Source organism: Pecten maximus, chromosome 2, assembly GCF_902652985.1.
Source record: "Pecten maximus chromosome 2, xPecMax1.1, whole genome shotgun sequence".
NCBI lineage: Eukaryota > Metazoa > Mollusca > Bivalvia > Pectinida > Pectinidae > Pecten > Pecten maximus.
The window spans coordinates 10,429,881-10,452,012 of NC_047016.1; the positions used below are offsets into that span (position 1 = coordinate 10,429,881).

General features: G+C 39.2%; 1 protein-coding gene and 1 long non-coding RNA gene across 5 annotated transcripts; both read right to left on the reverse strand.

The window, feature by feature from the left end:
* Positions 1-3,559: 3,559 nt before the first annotated feature.
* LOC117317049 lies at positions 3,560-4,996 on the reverse strand. Of its 3 annotated transcripts, none has more exons than XR_004530085.1 (3): positions 4,899-4,996; positions 4,060-4,535; positions 3,560-3,646 (listed from the first exon to the last, which is right to left on the reverse strand). It is a non-coding gene; the product is annotated as an uncharacterized LOC117317049 (long non-coding RNA). The 3 variants fall into 3 exon arrangements; XR_004530083.1 differs by having other exon boundaries at positions 3,608-3,669; positions 4,033-4,535; XR_004530084.1 differs by having other exon boundaries at positions 3,608-3,669; positions 4,033-4,512; positions 4,926-4,991.
* A 9,583-nt stretch (positions 4,997-14,579) lies between these two features.
* LOC117317098 lies at positions 14,580-22,103 on the reverse strand. Of its 2 annotated transcripts, none has more exons than XM_033871903.1 (5): positions 22,002-22,103; positions 18,568-18,637; positions 15,959-16,009; positions 15,400-15,540; positions 14,580-14,677 (listed from the first exon to the last, which is right to left on the reverse strand). In XM_033871903.1, exons 2-5 carry the CDS (start codon positions 18,581-18,583, stop codon positions 14,628-14,630), a joined length of 258 nt encoding a protein of 85 aa, XP_033727794.1. In that variant the 5' UTR covers positions 18,584-18,637; positions 22,002-22,103; the 3' UTR covers positions 14,580-14,627. The 2 variants fall into 2 exon arrangements, with proteins under 2 accessions (XP_033727794.1, XP_033727788.1); XM_033871897.1 differs by lacking the exon at positions 22,002-22,103 and adding an exon at positions 21,283-21,702.
* Positions 22,104-22,132: the final 29 nt, after the last annotated feature.

Here is a 22,132-nt window from a genome sequence, read left to right on the forward strand (position 1 = left end):
CAGTGACTTGTCAACAGTCTACACATCTAACTCCATTGATCAAGTATTCATTTATACTTGGATCTACAGACAATTTGTCGCTATCTACAGACAATTTGTCACTATCTACAGACAATTTGTCACTATCTACAGACAATTTATCACTGTCTACAGACAATTTGTCACTATCTACAGACAATTTGTCACTATATCTAGACAATTTGTCACTATCTACAGACAATTTGTCACTATCTACAGACAATTTGTCACTATCTACAGACAATTTGTCACTGTCATCATGACTATAGACTATTGAGCCATTGAGCACCGAAACACCAAAACAGCTATATTGAGTGTATGCAGTTATATGTGTAGTGATATAAAGCCAAATTGAATGTGTAGCGATGTTGAATGTACATTACCGCCATATTGAATGTGTAGCGATGTTGAATGTACATTACCGCCATATTGAATGTGTAGTGATATTGAGTGTGTACAGCCATATTGAATGTGTAGTGATATTGAGTGTGTACAGCCATATTGAATGTGTTCAGCTAGGTATATTTAGCTTGTATAGATGATTATATACATATGTATTATACAGTATATTGAGCACTTGTTAGTGTAAGCGCACCACAACATACAGTCATTACAGTGTAATGTTTATTTAATATGTTATTCATTGTAAATATGTAAGTATTAATGACTTAAGGGACAGTTGTAATATATCATTACCATTAGTCATGGTAACAGTTTGCCGACTATTAAGGGGACAGCATGACAATAGCTGGTGTGGGACAGGAGAATCAGATAACACTGGCAAATATTTATCTCAAACAGCAGAGTTTATTCCAATGAATATGAAATATAGCAGTCACTACCAGTTTAAAAAAAAAGATATTTCAGCTGGACTTAACACTGATGGCACTGATTGACCCAAATTGTCAATTGGTTGTAAAACGATACAAAAACACCCTGTTCTACTTTTAATGAAATGTGGCCAAAGAGGAAATGAGGAACCTGATGTATCTGGCTTAATGGATACAAAAATAGATTGGTACATACCATTGTACAGCTATGTTGAGGTTTGGTAAAGAATCTATATACCATTGTACAGCTATGTCGAGGTTTGGTAAAGAATCTATATACCATTGTACAGCTAGTCCTAGGTTTGGTAAAGAATCTACATACCATTGTACAGCTAGTCCTAGGTTTGGTAAAGGATCTACATACAATTGTACAGCTGGTCCTAGGTTTGGTGAAGAATCTACATACAATTGTACAGCTAGTCCTAGGTTTGGTAAAGAATCTACATACAATTGTACAGCTAGTCCTAGGTTTGGTAAAGAATCTACATACAATTGTACAGCTAGTCCTAGGTTTGGTAAATAATCTACATACAATTGTACAGCTAGTCCTGGGTTTGGTAAAGAATCTACATACCATTGTACAGCTAGTCCTAGGTTTGGTAAAGAATCTACATACCATTGTACAGCTAGTCCTAGGTTTGGTAAAGAATCTACATACAATTGTACAGCTAGTCCTAGGTTTGGTAAAGAATCTACATACAATTGTACAGCTAGTCCTAGGTTTGGTAAAAAATCTACATACCATTGTACAGCTAGTCCTAGGTTTGGTAAAGAATCTACATACCATTGTACAGCTAGTCCTAGGTTTGGTAAAGAATCTACATACAATTGTACAGCTAGTCCTAGGTTTGGTAAAGAATCTACATACAATTGTACAGCTAGTCCTAGGTTTGGTAAAGGATCTACATACAATTGTACAGCTGGTCCTAGGTTTGGTGAAGAATCTACATACAATTGTACAGCTAGTCCTAGGTTTGGTAAAGAATCTACATACAATTGTACAGCTAGTCCTAGGTTTGGTAAAGAATCTACATACAATTGTACAGCTAGTCCTAGGTTTGGTAAAGAATCTACATACAATTGTACAGCTAGTCCTAGGTTTGGTAAAGGATCTACATACAATTGTACAGCTATGTTAAGGTTTGGTAAATAATCTACATACAATTGTACAGCTTTGTCGAGGTTTGGTAAAGAATCTACATACAATTGTACAGCTTTGTCGAGGTTTGGTAAAGGATCTACATACAATTGTACAGCTATGTCGAGGCTTGGTAAAGGATCTACATACAATTGTACAGCTATGTCGAGGCTTGGTAAAGGATCTACATACAATTGTACAGCTATGTTGAGGCTTGTTAATAATCTACATACAATTGTACAGCTATGTTGAGGCTTGTTAATAATCTATATACAATTGTACATGCTGGTGAGGTACAGATAGGCCTAGTAGCAGGACACCCTGGTATATATACATCTGTAAGAAGCTGTTGTCAATGGATAATTGTATCATGTATTCCATTGTTAATTAGCTTTTCAGAGTAATATAAAGTAAAAAAAATATATATTTGTGAGCAAATTCATGATTTAATGTCAATATTCATCATGCAAACAATATCGAAATGTATCATAAAAATTCCTGTAATTTGTACAAAACACAGTAGAATCACCATGGGAGTGCAATGATCGCCATGACAGATCTGTGTACCCTGTTACTTGCTTTGGTAGTAAAATACACTCCATGTAAGTGTCACAGACACACCATAACAGCATGGTTGTAACACAGTGACATGCTACCATTGTACCTGTGTGTGTCTTGTGTGCACCTACACAGATCTCGTGGCTCTAGGAGACCTTACTTCACTGCTGTGGTCATCCTGTGTTGTTCCTACTGTACACATATCAGAACACACAGCGCAACGGTGCATACTTTGTTCATGCTCAAAGTGCTCTGATCGAATGTCATTCTAAAAAGTCGACGAGTTCAAATGGAGATACCATGGCATTGCTGAGGTGGTGTATGGGAACCTCCTGGGACACTGTGGGGTCACCACGAGGACACAATCCTCATGTGACAGGGGTTATAACAAAATAGCAACAAATTACATCCGTTTTTATGTTCTCTTTTGTTATACAAGAGATATGTAGTTATAATCTACAGTTGATGTGATAGAATTTATGCACTATATACACAATCTAGTATCATTTATACATTATGAATTTGATCTTTTTTTTTCATAATTTACTAGTGAATATCAAAAGTTGTTAAATGTTATTCTGTTGGTCGATAGATATGAGTGAACATGTATGATTTAGGATATACATTTCTGAGTATGGTTACAATTCTTTGTGATTGTGTCTGTATGAATACCTTGCGATTGTGCCTGTATGAATGAACCTCTCTAAGTATGGTTACAATACCTTGTGATTGTGTCTGTATGAATGGACCTCTCTAAGTATGGTTACAATACATTGCGATTGTGTCTGTATGAATGTACCTCTCTAAGTATGGTTACAATACCTTGCGATTGTGTCTGTATGAATGGACCTCTCTAAGTATGGTTACAATATATACCTTGTGATTGTGTCAGTATAATGGACCTCTCTAAGTATGGTTACAATACATTGCGATTGTGTCTGTATGAATGGACCTCTCTAAGTATGGTTACAATACATTGCGATTGTGTCTGTATGAATGTACCTCTCTAAGTATGGTTACAATACCTTGCGATTGTGTCTGTATGAATGTACCTCTCTAAGTATGGTTACAATACCTTGCGATTGTGTCTGTATGAATGAACCTCTCTAAGTATGGTTACAATACCTTATGATTGTGTCTGTATGAATGGACCTCTCTAAGTATGGTTACAATACCTTGTGATTGTGTCTGTATGAATGGACCTCTCTAGGTATGGTTACAATACATTGCGATTGTGTCTGTATGAATGTACCTCGCTAAGTATGGTTACAATACCTTGCGATTGTGTCTGTATGAATGGACCTCTCTAAGTATGGTTACAATACCTTGTGATTGTGTCAGTATAATGGACCTCTCTAAGTATGGTACAATACATTGCGATTGTGTCTGTATGAATGGACCTCTCTAAGTATGGTTACAATACATTGCGATTGTGTCTGTATGAATGGACCTCTCTAAGTATGGGTACACTAGGTATGGTTACAATACCTTGCGATTGTGTCTGTATGAATGGACCTCTCTAAGTATGGTTACAATACCTTGCGATTGTGTCTGTATGAATGAACCTCTCTAAGTATGGTTACAATACCTTGCGATTGTGTCTGTATGAATGGACCTCTCTAAGTATGGTTACAATACATTGCGATTGTGTCTGTATGAATGTACCTCTCTAAGTATGGTTACAATACCTTGCGATTGTGTCTGTATGAATGGACCTCTCTAAGTATGGTTACAATATATACCTTGTGATTGTGTCAGTATAATGGACCTCTCTAAGTATGGTTACAATACATTGCGATTGTGTCTGTATGAATGGACCTCTCTAAGTATGGTTACAATACATTGCGATTGTGTCTGTATGAATGTACCTCTCTAAGTATGGTTACAATACCTTGCGATTGTGTCTGTATGAATGTACCTCTCTAAGTATGGTTACAATACCTTGCGATTGTGTCTGTATGAATGAACCTCTCTAAGTATGGTTACAATACCTTATGATTGTGTCTGTATGAATGGACCTCTCTAAGTATGGTTACAATACCTTGTGATTGTGTCTGTATGAATGGACCTCTCTAGGTATGGTTACAATACATTGCGATTGTGTCTGTATGAATGTACCTCGCTAAGTATGGTTACAATACCTTGCGATTGTGTCTGTATGAATGGACCTCTCTAAGTATGGTTACAATACCTTGTGATTGTGTCAGTATAATGGACCTCTCTAAGTATGGTACAATACATTGCGATTGTGTCTGTATGAATGGACCTCTCTAAGTATGGTTACAATACATTGCGATTGTGTCTGTATGAATGGACCTCTCTAAGTATGGGTACACTAGGTATGGTTACAATACCTTGCGATTGTGTCTGTATGAATGGACCTCTCTAAGTATGGTTACAATACCTTGCGATTGTGTCTGTATGAATGAACCTCTCTAAGTATGGTTACAATACCTTGCGATTGTGTCTGTATGAATGGACCTCTCTAAGTATGGTTACAATACATTGCTATTGTGTCTGTATGAATGGACCTCTCTAAGTATTGTTACAATACCTTGCGATTGTGTCTGTATGAATGTACCTCTCTAAGTATGGTTACTTGTTAAACAGTAGTATGTTTCAGGAGCTCCTCACCAGTGTAAATTTAAATACCTAAGACTACATATTTACGATAAGGAAAATGAAAGTAGGCTGGAGCATTGAATGGCACTAGTTACTGGATCCTTTTTACTTTATTGGTCGACTGACCCAAAGAGTCAGGTCATTATGACTAATACCAATTGTTTCATCTATTATAATACACTGTCTGCCATGTGTAAACTTTTCACAAGTCTGGACTTCATTATTTCTTTAAAGCAGTTGGGATCCCCACGCTATAACCATAAATAGCATTGTTTGAGGTTAACAAACAAAAGGAATTGAACATGAACATTATTTTGACATTTGGTCAAATCCAACCAGGTGAGCGATACAGGCCCTATGGGCCTCTTGTATTATTAAAGTTCTACCAGTGGAATTACAATACTCCATGTTGTTTTGTAGTCAGATGACAGTTAAGGCACATGGGCCTCTTATTTCTTGTACCAGGATAAAAGGACAATTTTTCATGTTGGTGGTATATAAGTTATGAGTGAGCTTGTAATTAGGTGGAAATCGAGTTGTGTTTTTGGTCGTTTTCAAGAGAGATCACTTTCATAACACAAAAATGACTGATTTATGGCCACTATGCAATGAATACAAAACTGGAAGTTTCGTGTTAGTCATAATTGTACGGCAAGACACTACATAAAGGTTATTGCCAGTGACAGATAGAGATTGTACTACATAAAGGTTATTGCCAGTGACAGATAGATTGTACTACATAAAGGTTATTGCCAGTGACAGATAGATTGTACTACATAAAGGTTATTGCCAGTGACAGATAGATTGTACTACACAAAGGTTATTGCCAGTGACGGATAGATTGTACTACATAAAGGTTATTGCCAGTGACAGATAGATTGTACTACATAAAAGTTATTGCCAGTGACAGATAGATTGTACTACATAAAGGTTATTGCCAGTGACAGATAGATTGTACTATACATAAAGGTTATTGCCAGTGACAGATAGATTGTACTACATAAAGGTTATTGCCAGTGACGGATAGAGATTGTACTACATAAAGGTTATTGCCAGTGACAGATAGATTGTACTACATAAAAGGTTATTGCCAGTGACGGATAGAGATTGTACTACATAAAGGTTATTGCCAGTGACAGATATTGTCTACTGACCATTGACAAGTTACATAGAATTGTAGCGAGGACTTGGAAAGGAATTAGATCTGTAGTGGAATTAATGACTTGTAAGAGACCAATACCTGTAGGAAGGCAATGTGCTTTAGCCAGGTAAGAGTTAGTTTTGGATTGATAGCAATTGTTTACTGTAATGAAAGATCTCCATGTACAGGAGAGGTGACTTGAACGTAGAACATATGTTTTTGGCAGGATCTCTTTGTTTTTAAATAATGATTTTAGGATATACACACTCCATATTTAGATTTGTGAATGTAGAGAGAACTGGTCCAGCCTAGGTTGTGTGAATGTAGAGAGAACTGGTCCAGCCTAGGCTGTGTGATTGTAGAGAGAACTGGTCCAGCCTAGGCTGTGTGATTGTAGAGAGAACTTGTCCAGCCTAGGCTGTGTGAATGTAGAGAGAACTGGTCCAGCCTAGGCTGTGTGAATGTAGAGAGAACTGGTCCAGCCTAGGTTGTGTGAATGTAGAGAGAACTGGTCCAGCCTAGGCTGTGTGAATGTAGAGAGAACTGGTCCAGCCTAGGCTATGTGAATGTAGAGGGAACTGGTCCAGCCTTGGCTGTGTGAATGTAGAGAGAACTGGTCCAGCCTTGGCTGTGTGATTGTAGAGAGAACTGGTCCAGCCTTGGCTGTGTGATTGTAGAGAGAACTGGTCCAGCCTTGGCTGTGTGATTGTAGAGAGAACTGGTCCAGCCTTGGTTGTGTGATTGTAGAGAGAACTGGTCCAGCCTTGGCTGTGTGATTGTAGAGAGAACTGGTCCAGCCTAGGCTGTGTGAATGTAGAGAGAACTGGTCCAGCCTAGGCTGTGTGATTGTAGAGAGAACTGGTCCAGCCTTGGCTGTGTGAATGTAGAGAGAACTGGTCCAGCCTAGGCTGTGAGAGGGGTTTGTATGTAGATTACAAATACACTGTATATAGCGATATTGTGATAAAGCTATGTGAAAGAGTGAGAAGTAAAAGTGTTTATGAGGTTTAAATACACTGTTAGATTATATATTATGATAGATCTGAGAGGCTTAGTGTCCTTACAAAGCAATCATTATCACATCTCATATGAAGTAGATCACCCTCACCTTGTCTGTCTAACTCGCTTACATTAGAACAGTCTAAAAGTAACTCGCTTACATTAGAACATTCTATTTCTATTGGTTACCACATATCCTCATACAGTCTCACAGTAAAACATTCTATTAGTTACCACATATCCTCATACCATCTCACAGTAAAACATTCTATTAGTTGCCACATAGCCTCATACAATCTCACAGTAAAACATTCTATTAGTTACCACATATCCTCATACAATCTCACTCACAATAAAACATTCTATTAGTTACCACATACCCTCATACAGTCTCACAGTAAAACATTCTATTAGTTACCACATACCCTCATAGTCTCACAGTAAAACATTCTATTAGTTACCACATACCCTCATAGTCTCACAGTAAAACATTCTATTAGTGACCACATATCCTCATACAATCTCACAGTAAAACATTCTATTAGTTACCACATACCCTCATTCAAACTCACAGTAAAACATTCTATTAGTTGCCACATATCCTCATACAGTCTCACAGTAAAACATTATATTAGTTACCACATATCCTCATAGTCTCACAGTAAAACATTCTATTAGTTACCACATATCCTCATACAATCTCACAGTAAAACATTCTATTAGTTACCACATATCCTCATACACACATAGCCTCATACAATCTCACAGTAAAACATTCTATTGGTTACCACATATCCTCATACAATCTCACAGTAAAACATTCTATTAGTTACCACATATCCTCATACAGTCTCACAGTAAAACATTCTATTGGTTACCACATAGCCTCATACAATCTCACAGTAAAACATTCTATTGGTTACCACATATCCTCATACAATCTCACAGTAAAACATTCTATTAGTTACCACATATCCTCATACAATCTCACAGTAAAACATTCTATTAGTTACCACATATCCTCATACAGTCTCACAGTAAAACATTCTATTGGTTACCACATAGCCTCATACAATCTCACAGTAAAACATTCTATTAGTTACCTCATATCCTCATACAGTCTCACAGTAAAACATTCTATTAGTTACCACATAGCCTCATACAATCTCACAGTAAAACATTCTATTAGTTACCACATATCCTCATACAGTCTCACAGTAAAACATTCTATTAGTTACCATGTAGCCTCATACAGTCTCACAGTAAAACATTCTATTAGTTAACACATATCCTCATACAGTCTCACAGTAAAACATTCTATTAGTTACCTCATATCCTCATACAGTCTCACAGTAAAACATTCTATTAGTTACCACATATCCTCATACAATCTCACAGTAAAACATTCTATTAGTTACCACATAGCCTCATACAGTCTCACAGTAAAACATTCTATTAGTTACCACATACCCTCATACAATCTCACAGTAAAACATTCTATTAGTGACCACATATCCTTATACATATTAGACATCCCTCATCTCATAAGTCTGACTCACTCACAGTAGAACATGCTAGTAGTGTATAATTTTCCTGATACACCTCATTTCCATTAATAAGAATACTGTAAGTGTTTTAGTGATGTATCTGTTGCTTTTCAGTATTGAACATTCAGATCTGTTTGATGGGCATTAGCTGGAGGTGTTCTGAGGTATATACTAGAATTGGTGATAAGTGATTATAATGTATACACTATAGTTATCAAAGTTCATTCGTGTGTTATACAGCACCTCTCTCACAACTACTCTTGTACTATAAAGGATGTAGAGGATCCAAACAAACTCTCTAGACAAACTGTGATGTGATTTGATGATCAGAGAAATACCTTGCCTGGAGCATAAATATAGCTTTATTATAAACCAGAACTTATAATGTGCTCATACAAAATATATTTTTCTGTGTCAGGTTAGATGTCAAGTTTAGCTGATTATAATAAAAGTTAAAAAATAAATTAACAGAAAGGAATAAAATGAAGATAAATTAGATAAATGAGTAGATGTGTGGTTTTACTGATCCTACACTATAGCAAGCAAGAAGCTTTATTTTAAACTCATTTCAATCTGCCTAGATTTACAGGTGTGCAAATATGTCTTTACCATCTGTAACTTCAAGTATTTATTTTTCCTTACTGTGCCATGAATTGTTATGCAAATACAATTCAAATTTTAAAAAGTGCTTTTAATTTTTGTTTTTGTTATATTTGTTTTCGTTAAAGTTCATCTCACTTCATTTGATTGCTCAGTTTCTGAGTGAAATATTTTATTTACAACCTTCAAAAATTAAAATGAAGTGGAGGGGACTGACGTTGTAGATGCTTTATTTATCATGATGTGGTGTTTATTTGTGAAGGAACTTTCACAAGCGGGTCTTGTTTTTATGTCAAATTTGACCAAAGATTTTATTGCCATTGCTAAACAGTGAGACTAATTGGCACCTTTAACGTTATAACAATATGTCCAACTTCACTCACGGCCAAATAGCAATCATGACAAGTATATGATGTATTTAATATATATTTAATTCAAAGTACATTTGTACGTTATTTGACTTTGAAAATAAGTCAGTAACTTTATTACTGAAAAAAAATTAACTTTCCTGCAAAATTATTTCAGATAAATCTGTACACAATGGTATGGTAACTGATGAAATATGGATACTGAAGCAGTCATTCTCTTGCTTGGTGTTGAGTGATTTGGTGTGGTTCGACACCCTATAAACTGAATACTTTGTTGATGGTATATTTGGTGATACTAGTGTATCAGCGGTATCGTTTGCCTGTAGATATATGTTATACTGGTATAATGCCGGTTGTTTATTTATTTATACTATACGTTAATGAGTTACCAGTATTTATCTCATCCCGATGTAATTAGTATCAACTTGTGTGTGTATTTAAAAATATCCCAATGATTTTTTGAAATATTTATGTAAATTTCTTTGATCATGTGTAAAATAAATGTCAATATCCACAAGTGATTATTTAAAAAAAAAAAGACCTGTAATTGTATGTATACATGTGTATTATTTATACCCTATAGACCGTGTTACTATAAATAGCCATGTTAATGTATATCCGTGTCAGTTTTACAATGTTTTAATGGTGCATAGGTTTGTTTATGTTACAGTGAATTGCGATGATCATCTGTCAATGTGATATTTTTCACCTTCTCTGTCCCTGTCATGTGTTGTGTGTCCTTATCACTCTCATCTTCTCATTATCACTGACACTAAGCTGTACCAAAACATACAGAAATGACATGAATAAAACTGTCGATACAGTGTTTTCTTGTCTTTTATCTATTATATGTAAGTAACCCTGGTAAATACTAGCCGCAATATATACCGCTCCGCTTAAGAGGTATTCTTTTTAGCTCAATCGGTTACATATACATGTATTATATTTATACCCCCGCAACGAAGTTAGGGGGGTATGCTGGAATCAGGTTGTCTGTCCGTCCGTCTGTCTGTAGACACATTTTGTCCGGACAACTCCTAAACCGATGGGCCAATTTCAATGAAACTTCACATTTCAATGAAACTTCACACAAATATTAATGATCATGTGTAGATGTGCATGCCACTTTCTTTTTCTAAAAATTATGGTTGCTATGGCAACTGGTCACTATAAACAGGTTTTCCGAAAAGAACCATAACTTTAAGTTTGTCCAGACAACTCCTCCTAAACCGAAGAGCTGATTTCAATGAAACTTCACACAAATAAAGAAGACCATGTGTCGATGTATAAACAGGTTTTCCGATAAGAATCATAACTTTAAGTTTGTCCGGACAACTCCTCCTAAACCGAAGAGCTGATTTCAATGAAACTTCACACAAATAAAGAAGACCATGTGTAGATGTATAAACAGGTTTTCCGATAAGAACCATAACTTTAAGTTTGTCCGGACAACTCCTCCTAAACCGAAGAGCCGATTTCAATGAAACTTCACACAAATATAGAAGACCATATGTAGATGTGCATGCCACTTTCTTTTCCTCAAAAGTATGGTTGCTATGGCAACTGGTCACTATAAACAGGTTTTCCGATAAGAATCATAACTTTAAGTTTGTCCGGACAACTCCTCCTAAACCGAAGAGCCGATTTCAATGAAACTTCACACAAATATAGAAGACCATATGTAGATGTGCATGCCACTTTCTTTTCCTCAAAAGTATGGTTGCTATGGCAACTGGTCACTATAAACAGGTTTTCCGATAAGAATCATAACTTTAAGTTTGTCCGGACAACTCCTCCTAAACCGAAGGGCCGATTTCAATGAAACTTCACACAAATATAGAGGACCATGTGTAGATGTGAATGTTTGCCCTCTCTCTCTCTCTCTCTCTCTCTCTCTCTCTCTCTCTCTCATTGGTATGGAATGCTGCACAGTTGACCTTGGGAATATTAATTTAGCATTGGTATGGAGTGCTGTACAGTTGACCTTTGGAATATTAATTTAGCATTGGTACCGAACGCTGCACAGTTCACTTCGGGACTATAATTTATCACTGGTACTGACTACTGAATGGTACATAGTTGACGTTGGGACTATTAATTTAGCATTGATATTGGATACTGCACACTTGACCTTGGGACTGTACTTTATCATAGGTACTCAACCCTGCACACTTGACCTTGGGACTGTACTTTATCACTGGTACTCAGCCCTGCACACTTGACCTTGAGACTGTACTTTATCACTGGTACTCAACCCTGCACACTTGACCTTGGGACTATACTTTATCACTGGTACTCAACCCTGCACACTTGACCTTGGGACTGTACTTTATCACTGGTACTCAACCCTGCACACTTGACCTTGGGACTGTACTTTATCACTGGTACTCAACCCTGCACGCTTGACCTTGGGACTGTACTTTTATCATTGGTACTCAACCCTGCACACTTGACCTTGGGACTGTACTTTATCACTGGTACTCAACCCTGCACACTTGACCTTGGGACTGTACTTTTATCATTGGTACTCAACCCTGCACAGTTGAGGTACTGAATGCTGCACAGTTGACCATGGGACTGTTAATTTAGCAATGGTAGTGAAAACCGCTTATTTGACTTTAGACTGTAATTTATCATAGTTATTCAATGCGATATGGTTGACCTTGGGACTGTTATTTATCATAGTAACTGAACGCTACACAGTTGACCTTGGGACTGTAATTTATAACTGGTAGTGAATGCTGCACAGTTGACCTTGGGACTGTAATTTATCATAGTAACTGAATGCGATACAGTTGACCTTGGGACTGTAATTTATAATTGGTAGTGAATGCTGCACATTTGACCTTGGAACTATTTATTCATCATTGGTACTGATTGTTGCTCAGTTGACATCATCGTCAGTAACCCACGATCCTGACGCTCAATGACAGAGACCGTGTGAAGATTGGTACAAAGAACCTTCTCTCTAAAAATAGCAACCAAACAAATATTACATGCACCATACAAATTAAATTTCGGAACTCTTTTGTGTGAATCATGCTTTGGGGATCTCCATCATGGAACGTGTGCTTGTAATGATCAATAGCGAATGTTGCACAGTTGACCTTCGGGCCAAGGATATTGGCGGTGGTTGTGAATGTTGCACAGTTGACCTTCGGGCCAAGGATATTGGCGGTGGTTGTGAATGTTGCACAGTTGACCTTCGGGCCAAGGATATTGGCGGTAGGTTGTGAATGTTGCACAGTTGACCTTCGGGCCAAGGATATTGGCGGTGGTTGTGAATGTTGCACAGTGGCATTTGGACGATTATTGTTGGTAGTGACTGCTGAACAGTTGACCTTGGGGCTAAGGACATTTACATTTGGTAGTGAATGCTACACGGTTAACTTTGGGCCAAGGATATTGGCACTGGAACCAATGCTATTAGTATTGAAAGCTACGTCCGACTACGTGACATATTGCAATATTTTGTTTTCCAGTCTTGGTAGATCTGAGGCCATTGTCTCTAGCATTGATTATGGACGCTGACCTGCGGCCCAGGTTTCTAGCATTGATAGTGGACGCTTGCCCAGCGTACCTGGGGCCAAGGTTTCTAGAATTCCTAAAGGACGCTGCCCAACGGACCACGGACAAAAGCTTCTAGTATTGATAGTGGACGCTTTCAAGTGTACCTTGGCCAATGCTTCTGTCATTGATAGTGGACGCTGCCCAGCGTACCTGGGGCCCAGGTTTCTAGAATTCCTAAAGGACGCTGCCCAACGGACCACGGACAAAAACTTCTAGTATTGATAGTGGACGCTTTCAAGTGTACCTTGGCCAATGCTTCTGTCATTGATATTGGACGCTGTCCAGCGTACCTGGGCCAAGGTTTCTAGGATTCATAGTGGACGCTGGACCTGGGGCCAAGGTTTCTAGAATTCATAGTGGACGCTGTCCAGCATACCTGGGGCCAAGGTTTCTAGAACCCATAGTGGACGCTGACCAACAGACCACGGGCCAATGCTTCTAGCATTGATAGTGGATGACATCTAACGGATGTGGGGCCGAAGCTTCTGGGTCTGCTAGTAGTACCCAGATTTGTATGGTGCAACCCCAATCGCATTAGAAAGATGCCCTCTTACTTCCGAAACAGTACTTGTCTTCCTTTATAGATGGTCCTAACAGCGTTCTGTAGTCATAAAGTGTCTGTAAAAAGCTGGCCTGAAACGTATTCATTGAAAATCCTCCTATATCAGTAATGGTGTCATTTGACGTGAGGATTTATATAGATATCGGTAATTGTTTAGAACTGAACGTCCCCGCGAGAGGTATGGCCACACCAAGACTGGTGTCTAGAGGCACATCTTGACTAAGTACACAACAATTTCTTATGTATCGTCGGTAGAAGACAGGGCTCCTTTAGGTCTGATTCCAAGCTATCCCCCCCCCCCCCCCCCCCCGAGAAATTGGATTTTCATTTACTAAGTACTAAGCACTATCAATGATTGTCATAGCAATAAATACGGACAAACAAAGATGGCTCTACTGTGTGTACTTGACCAACAACCAATTGCTATGCGCTTGGTCTCCTATTCGAAAATATAAATATTTAAAAAGAACTTTTGCATTCCATACCTCGGTTACCACTCTCGTATTCATTACAGGTATTACAATTAGATTTAGATACTCTCTGTGTTCATAAATACTACTTAATAATCGTCACTCGCTCGATCGAGCTTTCTTCGATTTGAAACGTATATATGTGAAAACAAAACATTCTGGTTTGGCAGGTCACTTTTAATGATTACTCCAGTTGGACGCGACCTATTCCGGGTCCTTCACCGGCTGATAACTGGACAGGATCAGGTTCGGTACTGTAACGAAATATTGTAAGTTTTCAATAACATGTCAGCGTCAAATTGTTCGCTTACACTGCATTACAAAGGTCTCTCTTACAGTGCATACCACCAGTCGGTATAGTATACAGTTTTACACGAGGGGGAAGCTACGTCACAAACGTTACTAAGAGAACAAGATGGTGGATACCTCTCTTGCTTCTCGGTAACTCTGACTTACTTTTCACTCTTATCCTGTGACTTTCCATTTATCTATATGGTCGAAAGTACATCTGCTCCATCCAAGATTCTTTGACTCTTAGTAACGTTTGTGACGTAGTTTTCCCATCATGTTTTAAAGAGATATGCTACATCAATTTACGGTGCATTGTCGGCGTTCTTCATTACTCTGATATCTTAAAAATCGAATTGGTTCCCCCGCTGAGAGCTAACACAAGGTAAAGTAGAAAATGATCGAACATTTTTGAACGCTCCGCTATAAGATACTTGGTCCGATCTCTTTGTAACGGCCCTGGCTGCACTGTTGCGTTTAATGATACAATAGAATCTAATTATCATAACTTCATTTATTCAATTAATCTGTGGGCCGCTTTAAGACAGATATTGCTGTAATAAAGCAATGTATAATAAGACTTTCAAATCATATACAAATAATAAACTTGAAATTAATGAAATGTTACATGGACACTTTTGTTAAACCCCATCTAAAAACACACCTTATAGCTACCAACCAGACTTACCAATGCCTGTGGCTGGACCTCCAGGTGGAGTGTGGCTGAACCTTGAAGCTTTCGGGGCCTGGATCTCGGGGAAGCGGTTTGGGTTGCGGTAGCTGACTCGGGAAGTTGTTGTCTCCGTGTATACGACAGCGGGAGCCTTGCCTGATGAAAACGAAACACGTGGTCATGGTGCATGTCGCAATATCGTGGTGATATCGTAAAATAATTATACGAAACAGATTTATCAACTGACATTAATCACGGTTATTGTTGGCAAGTCTCGTCGAGCCTTAATGTCGGATGAGGCCAGAGTACCTGGATGACCCATTGGCTGAGGAAGGTGAAATTTTAACCTTCCGATCGGGTAATCGACTCTAGGTGTCTTTATGAAATACAAGTGTGCTTTCCGCTGCACCATCTCCTCTCCCGATGGGATATGTCTAGCTCACTAGATACCACTACCTGATGGTAAAATGCGACTAATTTATTCCTTCTGTATGTACCTATGCAGAAAAAAAGTCTCGCACATTTCAATATTTTGAACCTTGATGCAACACCTACACCGAGGCTCGTGACGTACCTAATTCGTTGACGTGACGTATAAGGGGTCCACAGCTGAAGTTCACCCATCCTGAAACAGATTGACCATGGTCAAACAGTGGAACGTAGAAGTTAAGTTATCAGCATCAATTTTAGTGTTTATTTTGTTATATCTTATTGCATACCTATTATACTCTCAATTATTGAACATTCTTTAGTTACGAGTAAGTTTTTTTTATTATTATTATTGTCCTCTACAACTTACGGATACAAATGTATAGCCCATAGATAGACTACTGACAGTGTATTAGGAGTCTGTGTCTCGATCCTACTGTATCTATAGACTAGTGACCGTGTTGTTAGGAGTCTGTGTCACGATCCTACTGTATCTATAGACTAGTGACCGTGTTGTTAGGAGTCTGTGTCACGATCCTACTGTATCTATAGACTACTGACCGTGTTGTTAGGAGTCTGTGTCACGATCCTACTGTATCTATAGACTACTGACCGTGTTGTTAGGAGTCTGTGTCACGATCCTACTGTATCTATAGACTACTGACCGTGTTGTTAGGAGTCTGTGTCACGATCCTACTGTATCTATAGACTACTGACAGTGTTGTTAGGAGTCTGGGTCACGATCCTACTGTATCTATAGACTACTGACCGTGTTGTTAGGAGTCTGTGTCACGATCCTAGTGTATCTATAGACTACTGACCGTGTTGTTAGGAGTCTGTGTCACGATCCTACTGTATCTATAGACTACTGACAGTGTTGTTAGGAGTCTGTGTCACGATCCTACTGTATCTATAGACTACTGACAGTGTTGTTAGGGGTCTGTGTCACGATCCTACTGTATCTATAGACTAGTGACCGTGTTGTTAGGAGTCTGTGTCACGATCCTACTGTATCTATAGACTAGTGACCGTGTTGTTAGGAGTCTGTGTCACGATCCTACTGTATCTATAGACTAGTTACCGTGTTGTTAGGAGTCTGTGTCACGATCCTACTGTATCCATAGACTAGTGACCGTGTTGTTAGGAGTCTGTGTCACGATCCTACTGTATCTATAGACTACTGGCCGTGTTGTTAGGAGTCTGTGTCACGATCCTACTGTATCTATAGACTACTGACCGTGTTGTTAGGAGTCTGTGTCACGATCCTACTGTATCTATAGACTAGTGACCGTGTTGTTAGGAGTCTGGGTCACGATCCTACTGTATCTATAGACTACTGACAGTGTTGTTAGGAGTCTGTGTCACGATCCTACTGTATCTATAGACCAGTGACCGTGTTGTTAGGAGTCTGTGTCACGATCCTACTGTATCTATAGACTACTGACCGTGTTGTTAGGAGTCTGTGTCACGATCCTAGTGTATCTATAGACTACTGACAGTGTTGTTAGGAGTCTGTGTCACGATCCTACTGTATCTATAGACTACTGACCGTGTTGTTAGGAGTCTGAGTCACGATCCTAGTGTATCTATAGACTAGTGACCGTGTTGTTAGGAGTCTGTGTCACGATCCTACTGTATCTATAGACTAGTGACCGTGTTGTTAGGAGTCTGGGTCACGATCCTACTGTATCTATAGACTACTGACAGTGTTGTTAGGAGTCTGTGTCACGATCCTACTGTATCTATAGACTAGTGACCGTGTTGTTAGGAGTCTGTGTCACGATCCTACTGTATCTATAGACTACTGACCGTGTTGTCAGGAGTCTGTGTCACGATCTTACTGTATCTATAGACTACTGACCGTGTTGTTAGGAGTCTGTGTCACGATCCTAGTGTATCTATAGACTACTGACCGTGTTGTTAGGAGTCTGTCACGATCCTACTGTATCTATAGACTACTGACAGTGTTGTTAGAAGTCTGTGTCTCGATCCTACTGTATCTATAGACTAGTGACCGTGTTGTTAGGAGTCTGTGTCACGATCCTACTGTATCTATAGACTACTGACCGTGTTGTTAGGAGTCTGTGTCACGATCCTAGTGTATCTATAGACTAGTGACAGTGTTGTTAGGAGTCTGTGTCTCGATCCTACTGTATCTATAGACTACTGACCGTGTTGTTAGGAGTCTGTGTCACGATCCTAGTGTATCTATAGACTAGTGACAGTGTTGTTAGGAGTCTGTCACGATCCTACTGTATCTATAGACTAGTGACCGTGTTGTTAGGAGTCTGTCACGATCCTACTGTATCTATAGACTAGTGACCGTGTTGTTAGGAGTCTGTGTCACGATCCTACTGTATCTATAGACTACTGACCGTGTTGTTAGGAGTCTGTGTCACGATCTTACTGTATCTATAGACTAGTGACCGTGTTGTTAGGAGTCTATCACGATCCTACTGTATCTATAGACTAGTGACCGTGTTGTTAGGAGTCTGTGTCACGATCCTACTGTATCTATAGACTACTGACCGTGTTGTTAGGAGTCTGTGTCACGATCTTACTGTATCTATAGATTAGTGACCGTGTTGTTAGGAGTCTGTCACGATCCTACTGTATCTATAGACTACTGACCGTGTTGTTAGGAGTCTGTGTCACGATCCTACTGTATCTATAGACTACTGACCGTGTTGTTAGGAGTCTGTGTCACGATCTTACTGTATCCTTCTTTATTCAGATAAAACAGTGGGTACTTACGTAGGTGATCCACCATGGCCGGAATCCTCCTGGATATCTTGTTGAAATCAGGATGCCAAATACCATACGACTGTAAGGCAGTTAAAGAGAAGTATGATATAGTTTACTCCACACTTACCTTTCTAAGATCCGAACAGGTATCCCCAACATACAGGTATCCCCAACAGACAGGTATCCCCAACATACAGGTATCCCCAACAGACAGGTATCCCTAACAGACAGGTATCCCTAACAGACAGGTATCCCTAACAGACAGGTATCCCCAACAGACAGGTATCCCCACCAGACAGGTATCCCTAACAGACTGGTATCCCTAACAGACAGGTATCCCTAACAGACAGGTATCCCTAACAGACAGGTATCCCCAACAGACAGGTATCCCCGACAGACAGGTATCCCCAACAGACAGGTATCCCCAGTAGACAGGTATCCATAACAGACAGGTATCCCCAACAGACAGGTATCCCCAACAGACAGGTATCCCCAACAGACGGGTATCCCCAACAAACAGGTATCCCCAACAGACAGGTATCCCCAACAAACAGGTATCCCCAACAGACAGGTATCCCCAACAAACAGGTATCCCCAACAGACATGTATCCCCAACATACAGGTATCCCCAATAGACAGGTATCCCCGACAGACAGGTATCCCCAACAGACAGGTATCCCCAGTAGACAGGTATCCATAACAGACAGGTATCCCCAACAAACAGGTATCCCCAATAGACAGGTATCCCCGACAGACAGGTATCCCCCACAGACAGGTATCCCCAACAGACAGGTATCCCCAACAGACAGGTATCCCTTACAGACAGGTAACAAATGGTTCTCGGCTTTTTGGGGCATTTTCGGACGTTAAATTGCTGCCAATGTGTGCTACAAGGCTAGCAATATGAATACAAGTCACAACATATCAGAGATAGGGACAGCATCTCACATTACTATTGTCCCAGCAATCAAATGCCAGTCACGATATCACAAAGACAGAAATACCAGTCACGATATCACAAAGACAGAAATACCAGTCACGATATCACAAAGACAGAACTGTCGGTCACGATATCACAAAGACAGAAATACCCGTCACGATATCACAAAGACAAATATCCGTCACGATATCACACAGAAATACCGGTCACGATATCACACAGAAATACCCGTCACGATATCACAAAGACAGAAATACCAGTCACGATATCACAAAGACAGAAATACCAGTCACGATATCACAAAGACAGAACTTTCGGTCACGATATCACAAAGACAGAAATACCCGTCACGATATCACAAAGACAAATATCCGTCACGATATCACACAGAAATACCCGTCACGATATCACAAAGACAGAAATACCAGTCACGATATCACAAAGACAGAAATACCCGTCACGATATTACAAAGACAGAAATACCGGTCACGATATCACAAAGACAGAAATACCCGTCACGATATCACAAAGACAGAAATGCCGGTCACGATATCACACAGAATACCGGTCACGATATCACAAAGACAGAAATACCCGTCACGATATCACACAGAAATACCCGTCACGATATCACAAAGACAGAAATACCCGTCACGATATCACAAAGACAGAAATACCGTTCACGATATCACAAAGACAGAAATATCCGTCAAGATATCACATAGACAATAATGTCCGTCACGATATCACACAGAAATACCGTTCACGATATCACAAAGACAGAAATACCCGTCACGATATCACAAAGACAATAATGTCCGTCACGATATCACACAGAAATACCGGTGACGATATCACAAAGACAGAAATACCCGTCGCGATATCACAAAGACAATAATGTCCGTCACGATATCACAAAGACAGAAATATCCCTCACGATATCACAAAGACTGAAATACCCGTCACGATATCACAAAAACAATAATGTCCGTCACGATATCACAAGACAGAAATATCCGTCACGATATCACAAAGACAGAAATACCGGTCACGATATCACAAAGACAGAAATACCCGTCACGATATCACAAAGACAGAAATATCCGTCACGATATCACAAAGACAGAAATACCCGTCACGATATCACAAAGACAATAATGTCCGTCACGATATCACAAAGACAGAAATACCCGTCACGATATCACACAGAAATACCGGTGACGATATCACAAAGACAGAAATACCCGTCGCGATATCACAAAGACAATAATGTCCGTCACGATATCACAAAGACAGAAATATCCCTCACGATATCACAAAGACAGAAATACCCGTCACGATATCACAAAAACAATAATGTCCGTCACGATATCACAAAGACAGAAATATCCGTCACGATATCACAAAGAGAGAAATACCGGTCACGATATCACAAAGACAGAAATACCAGTCACGATATCACAAGGACATAAATACCCGTCAAATAAAGATAGAAACATCAGATCAATGTTAGTTCCGGGAAAAGTAAAGATTCGAGTTACCAGTACCACAGACAAAACATACAGAAAAGTTTAACAATGGAGATATATACCAGATATTCCAGTAATAGGAAAATACACGCTTGACAAAGGAATAAAGTTATACCACGGCAGCACATACATATACGTCAAAATATATCAGAAAATAAGCTCTGGAAATAAATAATTGTATTCTAGTGTAGCAGACTTGGACATATATAAAACTTCTATGCTTCTTTATGACGTGAGGAAAAATACTCAACCAACCGGCTTTTCCTGACTAATAAGCTGGTATCTTAGGCCCGGGGGGTGGGGGTTAGCCACCCTCGTGGGAGACATAATCCTTGGGAGATAGCGCGGTTTAGTGGTTTCGAAACCACCGTAATCAGATAGAGTTGTACTGCGTGGTTTTCGCGTTCTCTTCGTGAAGACATTTGCCATTTTCTAACAGTAATTAACCACACTGGTATGGATGGATTCCTTGTCTCCCGGGATTGTCTCTGTAGTCCCAGTCCAGCGGAAATTTACCTAATAACCAGCTCGTTACATAACTAGTCGTACATTGCATGTAAACATTAATAGTGTCAAAGTATCTATGCTTTGACGTCAAACCTTTGTGACGTCATTGACAGTAGCACAGTAAAGTGTATTGTGACGTCACAATTCGTAAGTTATCTTAGGGCCCACTGCATGATTTTTAAACGCTACTGCGCACTGAATTCTCGATTTTTTTTTTATTAATTTAACGAAAATGAACGCACAAAGTGCACATATATAGCTAAAATTGAACATTAATATGTTAATGTGAATTCAAAATGACCGTTATCAATTGAACATTAGTATGTTTATGTTACTTCAACAAGACCGTTGATAATTGCTTGTTAAATTCTGTCATATGTACATGTAAGACACATAAAGTTGGAGAACACTTGCCATAACTTGTAGTGTTGTTAGCCACACTGTACGTATATATACCCGAGGTATACCTATAGTTCGTAATTGGCTGTCCGGTAGAGATTAAGACGATCTTTACAGTCAATAGGGGTCACAATGAGAGTCGCTGGTGTGTGTCCGGGCCTGAAAGTGTTATTGAACACTTACCAGTATACGTATCTAG